We start from the raw sequence: 16456 nt of genomic DNA, 5'->3' as shown, positions 1-16456 counted from the left end.
TCTGGTTCTCTTTGGTTTCAAGATGGCGGCGGACATCATCGGGCCGGAAGCAGAAATCATACAACTAATCCTAACCCAAAAGTGTTCGGAATTGTAGCCAAAACTTCTACCAAGGCTTCAAATGAGAGAAATCGTAACTGTTGTCAGTTAAAATGAAAATTCTCTGAGCGATAATGGTGGACTTTCCAAGGACTTCTGGTTCTGGACATCCATGTCTGCAGCCAGGCATCAAACCTAAGCTGGCCTATGCAGTGGGCTTTCACCTGGAAGTAACAGAAAACCCTGATCAAACAGAGCAACCACAAACAATTTGGGACAAAACTAGTTTTCTCAATTTCACGCAGCGTTGATTGGGTTTTAATTTCCATGACGTGTTTTCCTTTCTAATCCAAGGAAGTCTTTATCAACCAAAAATGTATTTATAGATGGGTTACAATTCATAACCATTTGAAGTCCACCTCAGTACTGAATGTACTAAGTGCACATAGTCTGAGTGTTATTTAGTTCATTGCCCCATGTTAGACCAAGTTGGTGCCAGCTACTCCGTTTATGAGATATCAAAATGAAAAAAGCCAACAAACATGGTCTGTTGAGGAGTTCAGCTGGGGGCCTTATCTCCACCCAGTCACCCTTCTTTCTGTAAATCTGTTTACCTCTTATTTTGATTTGGTTAAACGGTTCATATATATGCATATTTGTAATTATGTTTAGTATTTTAGTGTGTTTCTTTGGTACTCATTGTGAATAATCATTCTTGTTGTCTGCATTTGCATAGCTTTGGTTTTCCATCCACCTAAAATCTGTTGTTGCCTGGAAATTTCTGGAAAATATTGCAGTCATTAAAGCTGGTAAAAAAACACAAAAAAGACAAAGAAAAACCTCCAAAACATTGAGTCAAGGAATTAGGGTGACTTTGTAAGTTAAAACAAAATGTCAGGAAAAGTTCAGGATCAACATTTTGGAGGTTTTAGCCCCCAGTAAAGCCAGAGAAATGTTCCCTGTCCCTCAAAGGACGGCTCTGTTCAGCGTGCATCGTGCTGACCATCATTTCCAAATCTGCTACAGTGCACAATGGTGGCCGGTGTGCGCAGAAGGAGACAATCGCAATAGTTAGATTGTAGGTTATTACATTTGGTGGCGTCTGCAAACAAGAGCCGTCTTGAGGGACTTGTGTTGTACGTAGTGATTCTTTTCTTGGTCTCAGGTTTCAGCAGAAACAATGGATCACTGTTGCTGCCCAGACAGCAAAGGACAGACAGTCCTGCTAAACTCATCTGCTCACCAGCGGATCTTCAGCCCAATAGCTGTAGGTAGCTAGAATACATTCGTCTTATTGGTTGGTCACAGTTAGTCTGAATAGGACTGAGATGTTTGTGTTTACCGGTAGTTTTTTTTTGTTTTTATTCCTTTGCGTTGCCTGGGGATGGCTTGAATTATTTATATTTGTCACAATAATCTCTCTTTTTGAGAGGTTCAGTAATGTGGGTTTAGAGAAGCACATATTCCAATGTATTCGGATCAAAAGACAGTTTCATTCCCAGAATTCTTTAGGTTTACAGATGTGGTCCATTCTGGAATTAGTTTTTGTTGTTAAATATTTAGAGCAAAATCAAAAGAAAGAGTTTCAAAGACAGAGAGTTTCCTTTTGAGAAACTGCGTTAAACTGCTACTTTGTGTTGGTTTTTTTGCAAAGTTTGCAAAGATTTGTTTGAACTAAAAACAAAGGTTTTTCTTTGATCTATTGCTTCACCGTCTCTCTGAATAGTAGAAATTGAAAAGGTTTGAGGCACTCTAGGAAAAAAGTATTTCCATTGGTTGCATTTGGAAATCAAACATGTTTGTAGATACCCGTGAACAGAAAGTGGGGTTTCCTTCACGGGGGGGGGGGGGGGGTCTACTTGTGATGCCTTCAGGCTCTGTGCTGGAATAAGGCAAAGTGGAGGAGACGTCTTCTGGACACATCAAAGTGCAGATACTTGATCCAGAATAAAGGCTGCCTCGGCAGAGCTGCTGGAAAAGACACTCCCCTATTTATAAACAGGGGTTGTCTGACTCCGACAAGTTGCGGGAGGCAGGGGGGGGGGGTCGCATTCAGAGTCTGTGTGTGTGTGTGTGTGTGTGTGGGTGGGAGAACTGTTGGGGGTGGGGAGCGGGTCACCAGTTAGCAGAGATTGGGGGGCTCACATTTCACTCCGGTGACCGCTGTTGTCCTTAGAGATAAATCAAATCGGGGTGAAAGTTTTTTCGTCGAAGTTCTGCTGACGAGTTTGGAGGGGCCGCTCTGAGGCGGACCACCGGTCCCCACTCCACTGTGAAGTCCAGGCCCGGTTTGGAAGTGAACGGACTCTGCGGTGGTGCTTCTTTTGTGTCAAGGGGAGTTAAATGGCAGCCATGTGGAGATGACTAGCGGAGGGGCCAGGAGAAACCCTGGCCCTGCCTTTGTCCCGACAGTGTAACTGTGATCTTTATTCAGACCGCAGGCCTGTTGAGACTCATGTGAGCCTTTCCCAAAATAGACAAATGGCTGACATGAAGTTTGAAGATGGTGGTGGGAGAGCAGCGTGTTTGTTCAAATCACTGCACCTGTGCAAAAACTCATTTGTTTGGTCTAATTAAACACAGAAAAAACATTTTTTGGGGGGCTGATTGTTGAATAATTCTTTTGATTTTCAGTTTCTAAAACTCAAGAATAATTGATTTTTTTTTAATGAAAGTTGGAGGAAAGTACAGCTTTTTTTTCTCTCCATACTGTTACATTAAAACAAAAGCTGGAAGACGGTCAACAGACTTTGTTGACCTGTTCCTGTCTTTCTTCCAGTTTGTCGTGGTCTTTGATTTATGGCAGCAGGGGCACAGAGGTTGGGTCACCTTGCTTGGTGCTCCCAGTGGGTGGGTGGGGTGGGGGGGTCGGTCTCCCAGGCTGGGTCATAAACTAATGAAGGTTTCTAATTTAGACACACCGTTGAACTCGGAGGGGTAATCACCGTTTCCGGGCACTTATTAAATGCAGCTTTGAAAGGGGCTTTTAGTTGGTGGGAAGTGGGGCCTAAGCTGAGGAAAGCTTTGAGGGACGAGCCTTTGTCTGCCCCCAGGGGCAGGTAGAGCTCTGGGCTGATGGACACTTTTGTCTTTTCACAGCTAGATCTCTAATTGTTTTCACAAGCTGGCTTTCTCGCAGTTAGACGTGCTCACTTTTCCCTTTTTTTTTCTTCCCCCGAATAGTTATCTCTCATTTAACTTATTTGCGAATAGTAACCATAATATTTACTCTTTATGATCATTTAGGACTTTATCTTCAGATAACTGGTTTAAGAGGGTAGTTTGGGCATTGCGTATAGAGTTTCCTGAACATCTGTCGAACCAAGAATAAGTCAGAAACTCATCGTTTGAGTAAAATAAGACGCGTGTCTATTTGGCCGTCCAGCTTCTGTTCTGTTTAACTCAATTCTGATTTACTCCCAGTAAACCAATTATCACTACAATAAGACACGAATGGATCTTAAAGTGTAAAGGTTCCTTTTGAGTTTCATTGATCAAATACTTTTATTGTGGTTTATACAGGGCTTGTTTTCTTGACATCATAGGAACACTTGGGCAGCAGGGCACTCAGTTTATTTGGTTTTACATAAAAAAACAATTTGTTAAGTTACAAAAAAACTATAAATAGTGATTTAAACTAACTGAAAAGCAATTTTCAGCAATTTTTTTTTCCTTAAGAAAGGAAAAACAATCCATAATTGTGATAAATTGATAGCATCTTTTGGGTAAATGATGATTTTAGTGTGTAACAACGCCAGATATGCATTCTAATCAAGTAATCATTTAAAATTTTACTTAAAAAGTAAACCAAGTTGCATATAAAATAAAATGAAATAAATTGTATTTATTTGTTGATTAGAATTGGATAAGTATGGCACACAAACAAAAGACGCAGATTTGTGGATTAGGATTACACTGAACTACCAGCAAACTACTCTGAAAGGCTGTAATGGATTAAATTATCAGTATTTAAGATGTGTAACTACAACTCATCACCGCCAAACTCTGCTCATTTATTTGAGATTTCAATATTGAGATTTATTTTTCTCTTCAACTTAAGTTTTATATATAAAAAGCTACCTGAAAGTAGTAGAAAACGTCTTTTATTTATTCATTTAAAACATACTTTTTGAGTCTTTCTAATGAAGTGAAAGTTCTTTTTCACAGTTTTCTTCAGACTAGCAAAACAACAGTTTGACATTTTTTTGTATATAAAGTAAATATATATCTCACAAATAGAATTGAGGTTTTTTTATTCAAATGGAAACACTGAAAAGTTGCATTCAGTGCCCTTTGGCTCCAGCTGTAACCATCCTTGGTAGGAACTCAAACTAGTGCGACATCTTTGTTGCTGTAAAGCTGAGTTACAGTTAGTGGGATGGATTTAATCAACTTGTTTTAGCATAATTATTTAAATGAGGCTTCTGGTGTAAAACCGGCGTCTTGGTCGATGCTGTAAGTGATGAATCCACTAACTACATTCTAAATTTTGTCCACATGTTGGGTCCCAAGTGCTGCTGGGAAGCCTGGGCTTGAGAGCCTGTCTGAAGCCTTCATTTGGAGCAACTTTGTGTTTGACAAACTTTTGGTTTATTGACCACACACAGACAAGAACCTTCCTGTTCAACTGGGGCCTGTCAGCTCGGTACACAAACGGGCCTGTGAGAAAGTCAGGCTGATGTTTACCAAGGTCTTGATGTAACACCTCTGTTTCAGACATCAATACCTCCTCTGTCACTGAAGGCATCTCCACAGAGATGGAGCTCTGAGAAGTGCTTCCTCTCAGGTGACGCGTTCAACTTAACCCCAATCGCCGGGATTTCTCTTAAATCCTTTTAGAATCTAAATGACTCCATGTATGAAACCTCTTGATCATTTTTCTGATTAATCTCACATGACGTTAAAAGGCTTAAGTCTTCACTCTTTTCATCCAAAATGGAGTTCCCTAATCAGTTCCTTGCTTTGAGAACACGTTTCTTCATTAGTAAGTTTGACAATGGAAGCTCTGCTTCAAAGAGAAACTCAGAGCTACAAAAGGGTCAGAGGGGTCACCCCAATAATCTCTTTTGATAATGTCCTGCTGATAGAGGGGCAGCCGGGCGTCCCAAGTCAAGCAGAAAAAAGGTGGTCATCTTCGCCTTGGAGGGCTGATTGCATGTGGCCTTTCTCAGACTACTCCTTACTCATCTGCTTCAACCAACTTCCAGGCATGCACTCCCTGGGTGGGGCCCATGCAGCCCTAAGGATCCCATTTTTAACATTTTGACAACTCAGCTGTGGGAGGGTTTATTCTATCACCTCGCTCCCTTTTACACCAGCGGAGAACAGCTGTTTACATCTGATTTTGATGAATTTTGCAAAGATAAACAGTTAGTCTGGCTGAAAGTCATGTTCTGATCTGCTGTTTAGCTGTTAGCCTTTACCTCAGGTCTGGATTTTTCTCTCTGAAGTAACTGTTGACAAGTAACTTTCGTATTACTTAAGCAAAGTAAAGGATACATTCTAGGATTGGGTCTTTAAAAGGACAATAAAATAACTAGTTTTCTTAGAGTGTTGTTCCAATCCAATGACGAAGTTAAAGCTTGAAAAAATATAGCATGATCAACATTTTGATATTTGGAGACAACAGTTCTTTGTCAAAGAAGTCAAGTTTTTATTGTTTCTTAAGACACAGGATGGCGATGCATTGGTAATCGTCACACCCTCAGCTAGGCTTTCAGTAGAAGAGCAATTTTGTATTTTCTTCTGTGCTCCGCTAAGTTAACCACAATGACAGCTTGAGCATAAATTAGTATCTATTCGTGCTACAGTCATCTCGGTCGATAATAGGTCCCATCTGAACCACAGTTCTGTCCTTGGCTGCTGTACCCCGGCCTTTAACTAAAACGTTCCCACGAAGAAGCTTAGTAAAGATTCACTCCTCTCATTTGCAATAGATTGTGTAGCTTGTAACGGCAGTCACACACCTCCATCCGTCATCCACAATTAAATGGCTTCCCGACAAAAAGGGCCATACAAAAGTGTACGAACGAAGCAAATACTACTAGCTTGTGCTAGTACTTGATTGTTCAGCTGGTCCAGTTCCAGAACAGATTTCATTTCTTAACACATCCCACAGAGTCAATGAGAGTTTGTCTTTTATTTACTGGTTTACCATCCATTTATAGATGGATATGCTTTGAACAAAATAAAAAATAATACTTGCAGGGTGGTATATTTGGTACTTTTGTCTGTGTTTGTAAAGCACAAACTCATTTGCAGTTTGTGTTGTGGTTTTCCATATAGCACAGTTGATACACACCATGCAGTGACATCTAATTCAAGTCAAAGCTTTATGGAATGGTGCCATGGCACATTTATCAGGCACACATGATTCATACCATGCCACAGTCTACAGAAATGTACTCTGGCACACTGCGGCACTGTCATCACACTGTTGGCCAAGCCGATTTTGGTCCAGTTCTGTGGTATTGTTTTTCAAAATTAGCCTACAAGCAACAGTTGGTCCATTTTGGAGCACTGCTGTGGATGAAATGTGTTCTCAAATGCTTTCAAGCAAGAAAATAAGTCTTTAGAAAAAATGTTAAAACAACCTGGAATCTTTTCAAAATAAAACATCAAATACAAACTGTAGGCATTGGTCTAGACTAGAGTAAAATCATGATTTTATGAGGTTTTTTTTTGTGATAGATGCATATGATAGGACAATTAATGTTGTAAACTTGTTGTGGAAACTTAATTATTATTATTTTTGTACTTTGACCTGTTTTCACCGTTTACTCCAGTCAACTCCAGAGGGGTCACACGTGAACGAAACCATTCAAATGTGGATCTGCATGTAACATTAATTATTTTCAGTTCAGTTATCTCAAAGATTGAACTGTTACTTTGATAAATTCTAGTACTTTTTTTTAAATTCAACCATATGGTCAATGTACTCCAGAGGCTACTATTAACCATAGTTTTTCAGATTGTGTAAATCGATTTTCACATCTTTACGTCACTTTTGGACGCCATTTTAACGCTAAAATGTGTCCTTCATGGTTCCATTCAAACATGTAAAGATGCCACAGAGCAGTTGTGACTGTGAAGGGTTGCAGATCATCAGCAATTCATAACAGCAACTGGTGGCCTCCAGCCGTCCCGGCAGTTGCCATAGCGTCGTTTTGTTTCATGTTTCGCCCCCAGGAAGCGGCCTACAGCTGGTCATATAGGTTTTGAGGGCGAGTGGATAATCTGTTAGGTTTAAAAGTTGGTGATAAATGACTGGCACTGGGTAACACATTAACATGTATCTTTGTGTTTCTCCGAAGGTTTTGTTTATATCTGTTTTGACAAACCGTAGGGGGAAGAAAAAACCTAAACAGTCTGAGACAGTGGTTTACAGAAGATATTTTTACTATCTTCTGTGCTCAGCTTGGAGAACCATGTGTCCTAGAAGCTTTGAAGCTCTGTGTATCCAGCTATCTGTTTTTATTTAGTTGGATTTCTGTTTGGTGTGCCAGGATGTGCAGGCCTCTCATGTACAAAAAACTCTCCCATCTTTATTCCGCTTCTCCTCTACTCTAAAGTCTCCTCCCTAGCGTCTTGGTTTTTTTTTTCCCCTCCCCTTTTGTTACAAACACTGTATAGTCTCCCAAGATGGTTAGGGCGGGCTCTCTCCCCGTCTGTGTGACTCATGTAACCAATGGAATTCAGTCCGGAAAGCTTTCAGTGGAAGTTTTGATTTTTAACTCTTTCGTTTTGGCCGGCTCCTTAAAGGACGCGTCCGCTTGCAGCAGCTCCCACTGTTTTGCTTGGTCTGCAGTGTTTGTGTGTGAGGGCTGGTGGGGGGGAAGGTTTGGTGGTGGGGGAGGGGGGGGGGGGCAGCTCCTTTGATCAATAAAGCATAAATGAGGGGGCTTCAAAATGGGTTTCATTGTGTCAGGGGGAGGAGTGCTGAGTCAGGCCCTCTCACTCTCTGGCCTGGGACAGAAAGCAGACAGGCAGGCTGGGATTACGGCACAGTCCGAGAGAAACTTTTTGAACCCCTCACTACAACCATCTGTTCCAAAATCCTGCCTAATGGTGCCTTGAGATCAAATTAACCACGAGCTGTAACAACACGGAGTGGGTGGGAAAACGCATCCACAACATGGGATGTGTAGTTCAAAATAAGAGAATAGTAGCTGTTACACTTTTTCGTAAACCCACTCTGTCATTAAGTTCGGTACCTTTTTATGTCCGATGAGGAGCTCCCTAAATAAAAATAAAAAGACAACAAAAAGTAAAAGAACAAGTGAATAGTTTTAGGTCGTAGCTCAGTCTGCGCTTTTGTCAAGCAGGTGAAAGCTTTGTAAATGTGGCGCCAGATTGTTAAAGCCCCTGACACTCTGCAGTGTCCGAAGCGCTTCCAGGGAAAAAAAAAAGAGGGGGGGGGGGGGGGGGCCTTGTGTTGAGGCCTGGCACTGACCCTCCCTCAATAGAGAGGGTCCTGCTTGGAAGAGAAGGGTTTCCTGTATTAGCTTTCAATCTTAATCAAGCAACAAGTGCCAACAAAGCACTAATTATCAATGCCTTCACAGTGCACACAATGACCTCTACCCCCCAGCTCCCCTGATCCCATCCCAGCGAAGATAGTGAGAAAATAGATGAAGCAACATTGTTTGATGTGACAATGGTTGTTTTGAAACCAGTTATGGCCTCTTAGATAGTCCCAAATTGTCTTTTTTGTTTATTTTTTGCCATCTTTTACCTCTTATATTGTTCTTGTTCTGTCCAGATATGTCGTATGTGTAAGTATGAACTCTACAGGTGAGGTTGAAAAACAGGGATTGATTTCATCAAGGAGTCCCTCTTGAGTAATCACTCCATGTTTGCTTCTGGTCTGAATTTGCTGCTGCAAGAAACTGATTTTGACTTTTCTGTTATTTTGTTTTTTCTACAGCCACATTGATCAAACCACCACTTGGCAGGATCCACGCAAAGCCCTGCTCCAGTTGAACCAGGCTACCCCTCCCAGTACCGTTCCAGTTCAGCAGCAGAACCTTTTAAGCCCAGCTAGTGGTATGTACTCTTGCTCCTTCTTAGTTTATCACTTGTAGTTTGTCATTTCATGTTTTTGTGGATTGACTTCTAATTTACGCCCCAATGAAGGACATTTGCTTTCATACAGCGCACACTCGAATCCAGGTGTAGTCTAGTTCTTACATGTCACCACCCGGAGTGCCTCAGTTCTGGCCATTTTGTTGGAATTTGCCCTAGGTGATGTAAGACTCAGGCGTAAAGTTACACCTCCTGTCTGACATGTTTTGGAGCTCTGTGGTTCACAGATTAAAAGTCTACAGATAGAAGTTTATCCTCCTCACACTGTTAACTTGAGAGAAAACATAAAAATAACCCGGGCTGCAGACCAAAAAACCGGTTTGTTTGTCACTGACATAACAATTTACTCCAAGATAAAAGTTGCAGCTGATCGTTTCCTTTGGTACCTGTTCTTTAAATATACCCTGTTAGGCTTTTTGAATGTTTGTCTAAACTTGAACGCAAATTACCTCTTCAACAACATTGGCTGAGAGTATACTCACGTTTGAAACGCGCAGCTATGACAGGATCAAGCTCTGTCATTTGGGTTATTGTTGCCTTGCTACTCTTTGTTAGTGAGTCAACTTTTTTGTCTTTAGTTTTGACTCTAAATTGATTTTGACAACAGTAAAAAGGTTTACTGTTTAACTGACTTTACATTTGGAGCTTTTTTGTTATCGTTAAAAAGCAATAATTGAAGTGGCATTGAGATCGTCTTCCAAAGTACATATTGGGTATTGTCCATCATGATCAAAAGGATGACTTAAACTGTGCAAAGTTTAAACACCAGGTTTCCATCTTGAGAGGATTTTCTTAGTGTAAGGTGATAACATCGCCCGTGATTACTTATGTCAACATTGGTGTTGAAGTTTTGTCAATTATTGTCCAAACCCATTCATTTATTCTTTACATATTTTGTGATAGCTAAGGTTTAAAGCTTCCTGTAACCTCTCCCAATTGTCTTTGGGTAAAGATACACCCAGTGCAAGTTGATTATCAGCAGAATTTTTTTTTTAACCAATATTGTCGCAAAAAGCAATGGGGCAAAATCCATAGCTTCCCATTTTGTCCTAGGTGGCATTTTAACCTCTAAGGACACGTTCACATTGGAGCATTTGGTGTGGAGTAGAGTTCCTCTGAAACCTCTGAAAGCTTTCTTAGCTCTGCAAGTGGGAGAGCTCATCTGAATTCTTAATCAAGCAAATACTGGTCCACTTGAAAAGCAAGGGCTTTGGTTCATTTGCAAGCAAATGTTGGTGCTGCCCACCCCAATATAAATGCAAACGCTACAACTGATGTGGAAATAACTCAAGGAACGAAAAAACCATACGTTTTATATAGTTTCGTGGTGTAATGGGGAAATCCAGGCGTTCAATAATATGCGTTAATCAGAGATTGAACAGTACTAGCCTGTTTTCCTGTCTGTGCCCTTTTTGCTGGTCAGTTCTTATTCCTGGTAATAACCATCCCAGACTTTCAGCTGTTGCAGCTGTATGACTTTTCCCTCTATTTGGTACACTCAAGTGAGACAGCTAACCCCAATAAAGGTGTGAACATTTTTGGAATAACCCACCTAATCAAAAGCAAGTCAACGGGAGTATTTTATTGTGAAAGCACCCCCACATCAAGGAAGTTGGATGTCTAGTTACATTTGACGCTGATGAACCGACACATAAAAGCAGAATTCAAAGTAGCTAGCCAGAAAAGATGCAAACCTAAAATAACAAAAGGTGAGTATATCCTCAATGCTAATGTTTTTATCGATATTTCACTAAATACTCTGTAAATATTGCCTTTCGCGAAATCGCCAGTTAGCTGTTGCTTTGTAACGCTTGGTTTTTTTCATCATACTTATTGGACACTTACTACATTGGCATTTAATCTGTGTGTCCTTGTTTGTACTACCATGTATTTACACTTCTGCCATAATAATCTTGGTGCAGGCTAAGGGGAGATGTTGCTAATCTTATCAAAAAAAAATAAACCTACCATGCTAACGCTAACATCTACAGGCTTACTGTGATTTCTTATGTCCTTATTTACCCATGAAAAGTTTCTCAATTCTTTTTAACTCTGGGTACGTGGGTTTCGGTGCTTTAAATGAATAGTTAAGTATTTCTAAAAGTTAAATTTCTCATAATTTTTACATTTTCACTCGTACAACCTTGGCGTGCTGGCTACACTGCTATTTAGCTACTGTGTATTTTCTCAAAAAATACAATTTTATAATGGTAGAATAAAATATTTGCAGAAAATCTTTTAGTACCACGTAAACATTATATTTGCCTGTCTTGGCACAGGACCTCTACCTGAAGGCTGGGAACAAGCCATAACACCAGAGGGAGAAATTTACTACATTAACCACAAGAACAAGACTACTTCCTGGCTAGATCCTCGACTTGAGACTCGCTATGGTGAGTTTACTGTGGTTTATGACAGTATTTTTTTTCACTATAATGAAAATCAACTACAAAATTCTTTTATTTATGCACAGCATTTTTGAAAATAAAAAAAAATGTCTACTATCAAATTAAGTTCTTATGTTTTCACTATCAATAAGTCAGTTTCTCTCGTTTTTTCTCATTTTTTTAAATCATATGTTTGTGTCACAATCTTTGAGGATGCTCATAATTGAAAAAAATCCAGATTTGATTAAAGATACAATTTTAAATAAGTTCATATGGTGGTTAAACATAGACGTATTTTTAAATCTGAAATCTCCTTATTTATAAAAGCTAAATTCCAAACATTTTGGTGAAAAAGGACCAATTTCATTTCTTTAATATTCCAATACGTTTACATTTTGTGAGATATAAAGAAGATGCAAAGCTTGATTGAGTTTTTACCAACTCCTTAGTTTTCAGAATAAAATAAAAATCATGGCACAGTTGAAAATGTTTTATTTATTTAAAGTTATTCATTTATTTTAAAATGAACATTTGTCTACTTTGTCTTTTTTTTTTAAGACTGTCTGTACCACCTCTTATATGTTTTTTTTTGGAGATCATTCTTTTAAAAAAAACAGTCACTGTATTTTTATGTATAGTTGCAAATAAAAACATTATGATTTAAAAGATCTTTATAATTTGTCGGTTAAGATGATAAATATGTAGTAGAATCGTGTAAACGTATGGTTTATTCTTGTCTTGAAAGTCATGTCCTCTTGTTTTGGCACCAACCCAACATGCTACTTAGCACTTGGACATAGTTATTGTGGCGCATTCAGGAGCAGAAGATGCAGACGTTTCTCTGCCACTAGTTTGACTTAATGTTGACTCTTATTAAATAGAAAGCAAAAGCCTAAAAATAGAAACATAGCGATGCCATTGTTTCCTTTGGCATGATGAATTACCTCCACAAAGAGACTTTTTCCCTTCTATAGCTTTGTTTTCTGTTACATAATTTCACTTCCTTCGGAGGTTTTAATTTTGCGTAATTCATTGTTTCACGGAGCCACCTTTTTTTCCTCTTTCTTTTTTGAGACTAGCTTGTCTCTATCCTCGAAATTGTCTCTCAACATTCTGTCAGCCATCTTAGCGTGGAGAGCAGCAGCTGAGTTAGCCATTAATCCCTCAGGCTGGGCTAAAGTTTGACAGTTGGCTTTGAGTGCGCGCCGGCGGGGCTTGGTTGGTGAATTAGTGACAGGGCCAGGTACATGTGCTGAGACTTCTCCAGGGCCTCGAGTGGAGGCCGATTCCTGCTGCGTTTTTGGGAGGTTCTTCCAGAGATCAAGGGTTCTGCTTTATGTCACTCTGACTCATTTATGCTTCAGGTACCATCCTTTCATTTCAGCATGCTTCCCCAGGGAAGCTCTCCCTCCTCAGTTCACAAAGGCAACATGTGTGAATCAACATGCAGCCTGTTATCCCGTTTGATTTCAGCACTGTTTTTACCGGGCCCGGGCTCTTTAAGGGCCGTTCCTGTGTGAGCGATTGTGTTGTTCTTCCAGAGCTCACTGGAAAGTTCAAAACAGAGTTGTAAGGGGAGTGAGGCAGCTGGGAAGAGATGACTAGTCCGATCGGCAAAGCTTTTTGAAGATTTATAAGTCCTGAACACACAGGCTTGGGCCCCCGAGAGCAAGTGAGAGGTAGAAAGGGAGGACGTTAACTCCTTAAGTGCCACGTGAGGTACAAACTATTTGGATCTAATCTACATTTATGGTTTATGTTGCTGTTTTTGACAAAGTTACTGAAAACGTTTTTGTAATTTGAAAGAAAGCTTGATTTTAGTCACGTTTTAAGCTAATACTTCTCACTTTTCTATAGAAATGGTGTCCTTTGCTATGTAGGTCTTCAATTATAAGCCAGCTGCTTTGATAATGGCGGCTAATTTGAGCTTTGGGAAGAAAAGCAGTAGAGTGCCTTTAACCGAGGGTTGCTGCCGGCTGCCTCTCCCCCGTGTGAGGCCCTGTGCAGGCACAGCCCTGTTTCTCTGCAGCTCCAGACAGACTTGAATCTTTGCCAGTTCTCTTTATTCTGCGGCCCAACTCTTAATCTGTTCCAGACCTTTTCAGTCAAAGAACTCCAACGTGAAAGGAGGGGTCGAGGGGAGGGAAGTTTTGGTGGGTGGGAGTGGGTGGTGGTGGTGGTGGGGGCCTAGCAAAAGCAGAGGAAAGAAAAACGCAGGACCACAGGGAAAATGCCAACGGGATAAGTATTTGTCCTCTTTAAGGCCCATAAAGGTGGGGAGCAGCCAACAAGATGTGAGGGTACAGGCACAGAGTTCAAAAGGGGAGTGGTCTACATCCTTGATTTCTTTTTCTGTTTTTATGTGTATCACTCAGGTTTAGATGCAAAAAACAAACAAACTTGACATTAAAACTATAGAGACACGTTTATTTCAAAAGTATTTGTGATCAAATCCTTTGCTATTTTTTGACCTGTGCAGCCAAGAAAAGTTAAAAGTTACAACCATAATAACCAGAATTTGGATTTAAATATCTCCAAGGTTTTTACATCCATAATTGCTGTTAAAAGTACATTCACTCCAGTTTTTTTTTTTTTAATTCTTGGGACATTTCTTTTTTCTTAGCCAAAAAAATGTAGCATCTTTTAACTTCCCACAATGTTCAACCATTTATGCAATTAATGTAATTTTAACAAGTTCTGATAGCTGAGAAAAGCAACACTTTAAAAGCTTCGCTCTGTTGCATATCCGAGCAAACCTGCTGTTCTTAGTTTTCAGAATCCACTGTAATTGCGTTAACTGCGCAAATGGCCGTAAAAAGCACGTGTTATTTCCTTTCGTCGGGGACGGCTCCGGTATTTAAGGGTTAAAACAGTTGAAAAGATTTTCGAGCGCTGTGGTTAGTAAGTACAACCAGAATTAATACCTCAGACGTGCTTTCAATCTTTGAGAAAACAAAATGATTTTAACTGCGCCTTATGGTCCCAAAATACTATGCAGGACTCTGTATTTACCAACAAGATATTTCAAACTAAAAGTGACACTGAAGTAACTTCCATGGATTCATACCAAATAGGCTGCTTTGGTCTGCCTCAGGTGAGCTTACATTACAACCAAATGGCACGAACCATCTAAAGAAATGAGTTCAGGTTTTTATAGCTTCCATAAATCGGGCTTGCGGTTTTGTGTTTTTTACTTTTATTTCTTTTATTTTTTTAGACTAAACAGACTCTCAGTCATACACTGTTGATACTGGCTCAACTGAGATCTCAGAGGAGAGGATAAATCTTTGTTTCAATCACAGCCGGGCTGTTCCTCCTCTTATCTCTGCGATGAACACACCTTCCTGAGGGCCGTCTTTTAAACTTGTTAAATCGACAGAGGACAAATGTTTGCTCAGCCTTCAAAGGTGCAGCGTCCGGGTGTCACAGTCGCTTCCCACAGCTGGCACACCCTGGGCTTTACCTGCCCCAGGTGATTTCGTGTCATGATCGCCAGATAAGGGCTAGTGTTGCTGGCTGGCTGTGCTGTGGAAGTGTGTGAATAAGACAAAAGGCAGACGGCATTAAGTCGTCTCTTATCTGCTTGACCCACCGGCAGTCCCCACCTGAATGTGCTGCTGATGTGAGCCTCTCAAACTCTGCACACTCTTTCGGCCTATAACCCTGGCCCAGAAGTGAGTGAGCCTGTCTTTTCAGTGTGGGGTGAGGGTTTGATACCACCAGTGTTTGTGCACGGTTCCTCCAGCAACATCCAGTGCTGGCTGTTTGGTCTGTGAGGGAGTCCTTGACTTACAGTAGAAACCCAGCCGGCCTGGAGGGAAAAATTCCATTTCATTCTGACTTCAGGTTTATTTTTCCTGATAATCTTGTCATTTTCCACTTCAGCCAGGTCATGTGAGGGGCAAAGTGTGCGTGCAATGCAAATGAAATAGCCGTTTTAGTGAGTGAGCGTTGCAGCGCTTAACTCCTGTGCGGCCTTCAGCGGTCGGGGAAAAAGGGGTTTGGAGTTTTGTAGACGTTTATTGGAACTCCTCCCCAAAGCTTGAACAGATCTGCAGCCGCTGACGTGGTCCGTGTGCAGAGAGCCTGTCATGAGTTAACGGTGCCCCGATGGCGGACAGATCCAGCCTCAGAAGACCTCCATATCTGCAGGAGATAAGAAGCGGGGAGAAGTAACACCCTCTCCTCGGGATTCAGTCTCTGGAAGAGAGTGGAGTGTTTGTGTGTGTTTGGGTGGGGTTGCTGGTGGAGGGGGGCCTGTGGACAGAGAGTCGGAGGGAGGGGTGGTGGGGCAGGCGGGGAGGGGCCACCAGAGCTTCCCAGGGAGAGCCCTCAGCCGGGGTTCATTCAGCTCCTGTGATAGTGTAAACAGACAGTGACTGAATGGTGATGAAAAAGGTGCCGGGGTGGGGCGCGGGGGGGAGGTGAGGCCCCCACATGAAAACCGTGCCACCATCCTGTTTTTTGTTTTGGTTTCTACTTAACGCACAAACGGTACTCCATGCTGCTGGTTCAATTACTGTAAGCCCCCCCCCCCCCCCCCCCCCCCCCGTACCCCGGTGATGAAACGCGTGACCTACTTCACATGCATAGGAGATCGCAGCACTGCTTTATAGTTATGTTTATTAGAGACCCCCACCTCCACCACCACCCTCTGCCTCACTTAAGAATAGCAGCGATGTCACAGGGGAACAGCTGTGTTTTCAGTACAAACACATTTGCTCCGATATTGTAAACACATAGGTTGCTTTCCAGTGCATAATGCAGCTACAGCTGCCGTCCAAAAGAGTCTTAATGATACAACGCCGCTTGCACAACCTGATGTTGGCCTGTAATAAACTCAGACAGAGCACAATACGCGCGTGCTGCTTGTTATCAAACGAGCCAACGCAAACCCATCGGGTCAGAAGAAGGAGGCAGTCAAGTGTTGAGGGATAAGCTCCGAT

The 16456-nt window shown here is 41.3% G+C and overlaps 1 protein-coding gene across 2 annotated transcripts in view; it reads left to right on the top strand.

Moving 5' to 3' along the window:
- The window catches only part of yap1 (Yes1 associated transcriptional regulator), a 30723-nt gene that overhangs the window by 2635 nt on the left and 11632 nt on the right, over positions 1-16456 (top strand). Inside the window, exons 3-4 of one of the 2 annotated variants that reach the window (XM_023961380.2) lie at positions 8966-9084; positions 11403-11516. In XM_023961380.2, coding sequence (XP_023817148.1) covers positions 8966-9084; positions 11403-11516 — 233 coding nt within the window. The remainder of the gene's footprint in view (positions 1-8965; positions 9085-11402; positions 11517-16456) is intronic. The other variant, XM_023961381.2, reaches the window with a different exon arrangement.

This window comes from Oryzias latipes, chromosome 13, assembly GCF_053564925.1.
Source record: "Oryzias latipes strain Hd-rR chromosome 13, Olatipes_Hd-rR_3.1".
Taxonomy (NCBI): domain Eukaryota; kingdom Metazoa; phylum Chordata; class Actinopteri; order Beloniformes; family Adrianichthyidae; genus Oryzias; species Oryzias latipes.
The sequence above is the reverse complement of the archived record's forward strand: the minus strand, read 5'-3'. Positions and strand labels throughout refer to the sequence as shown.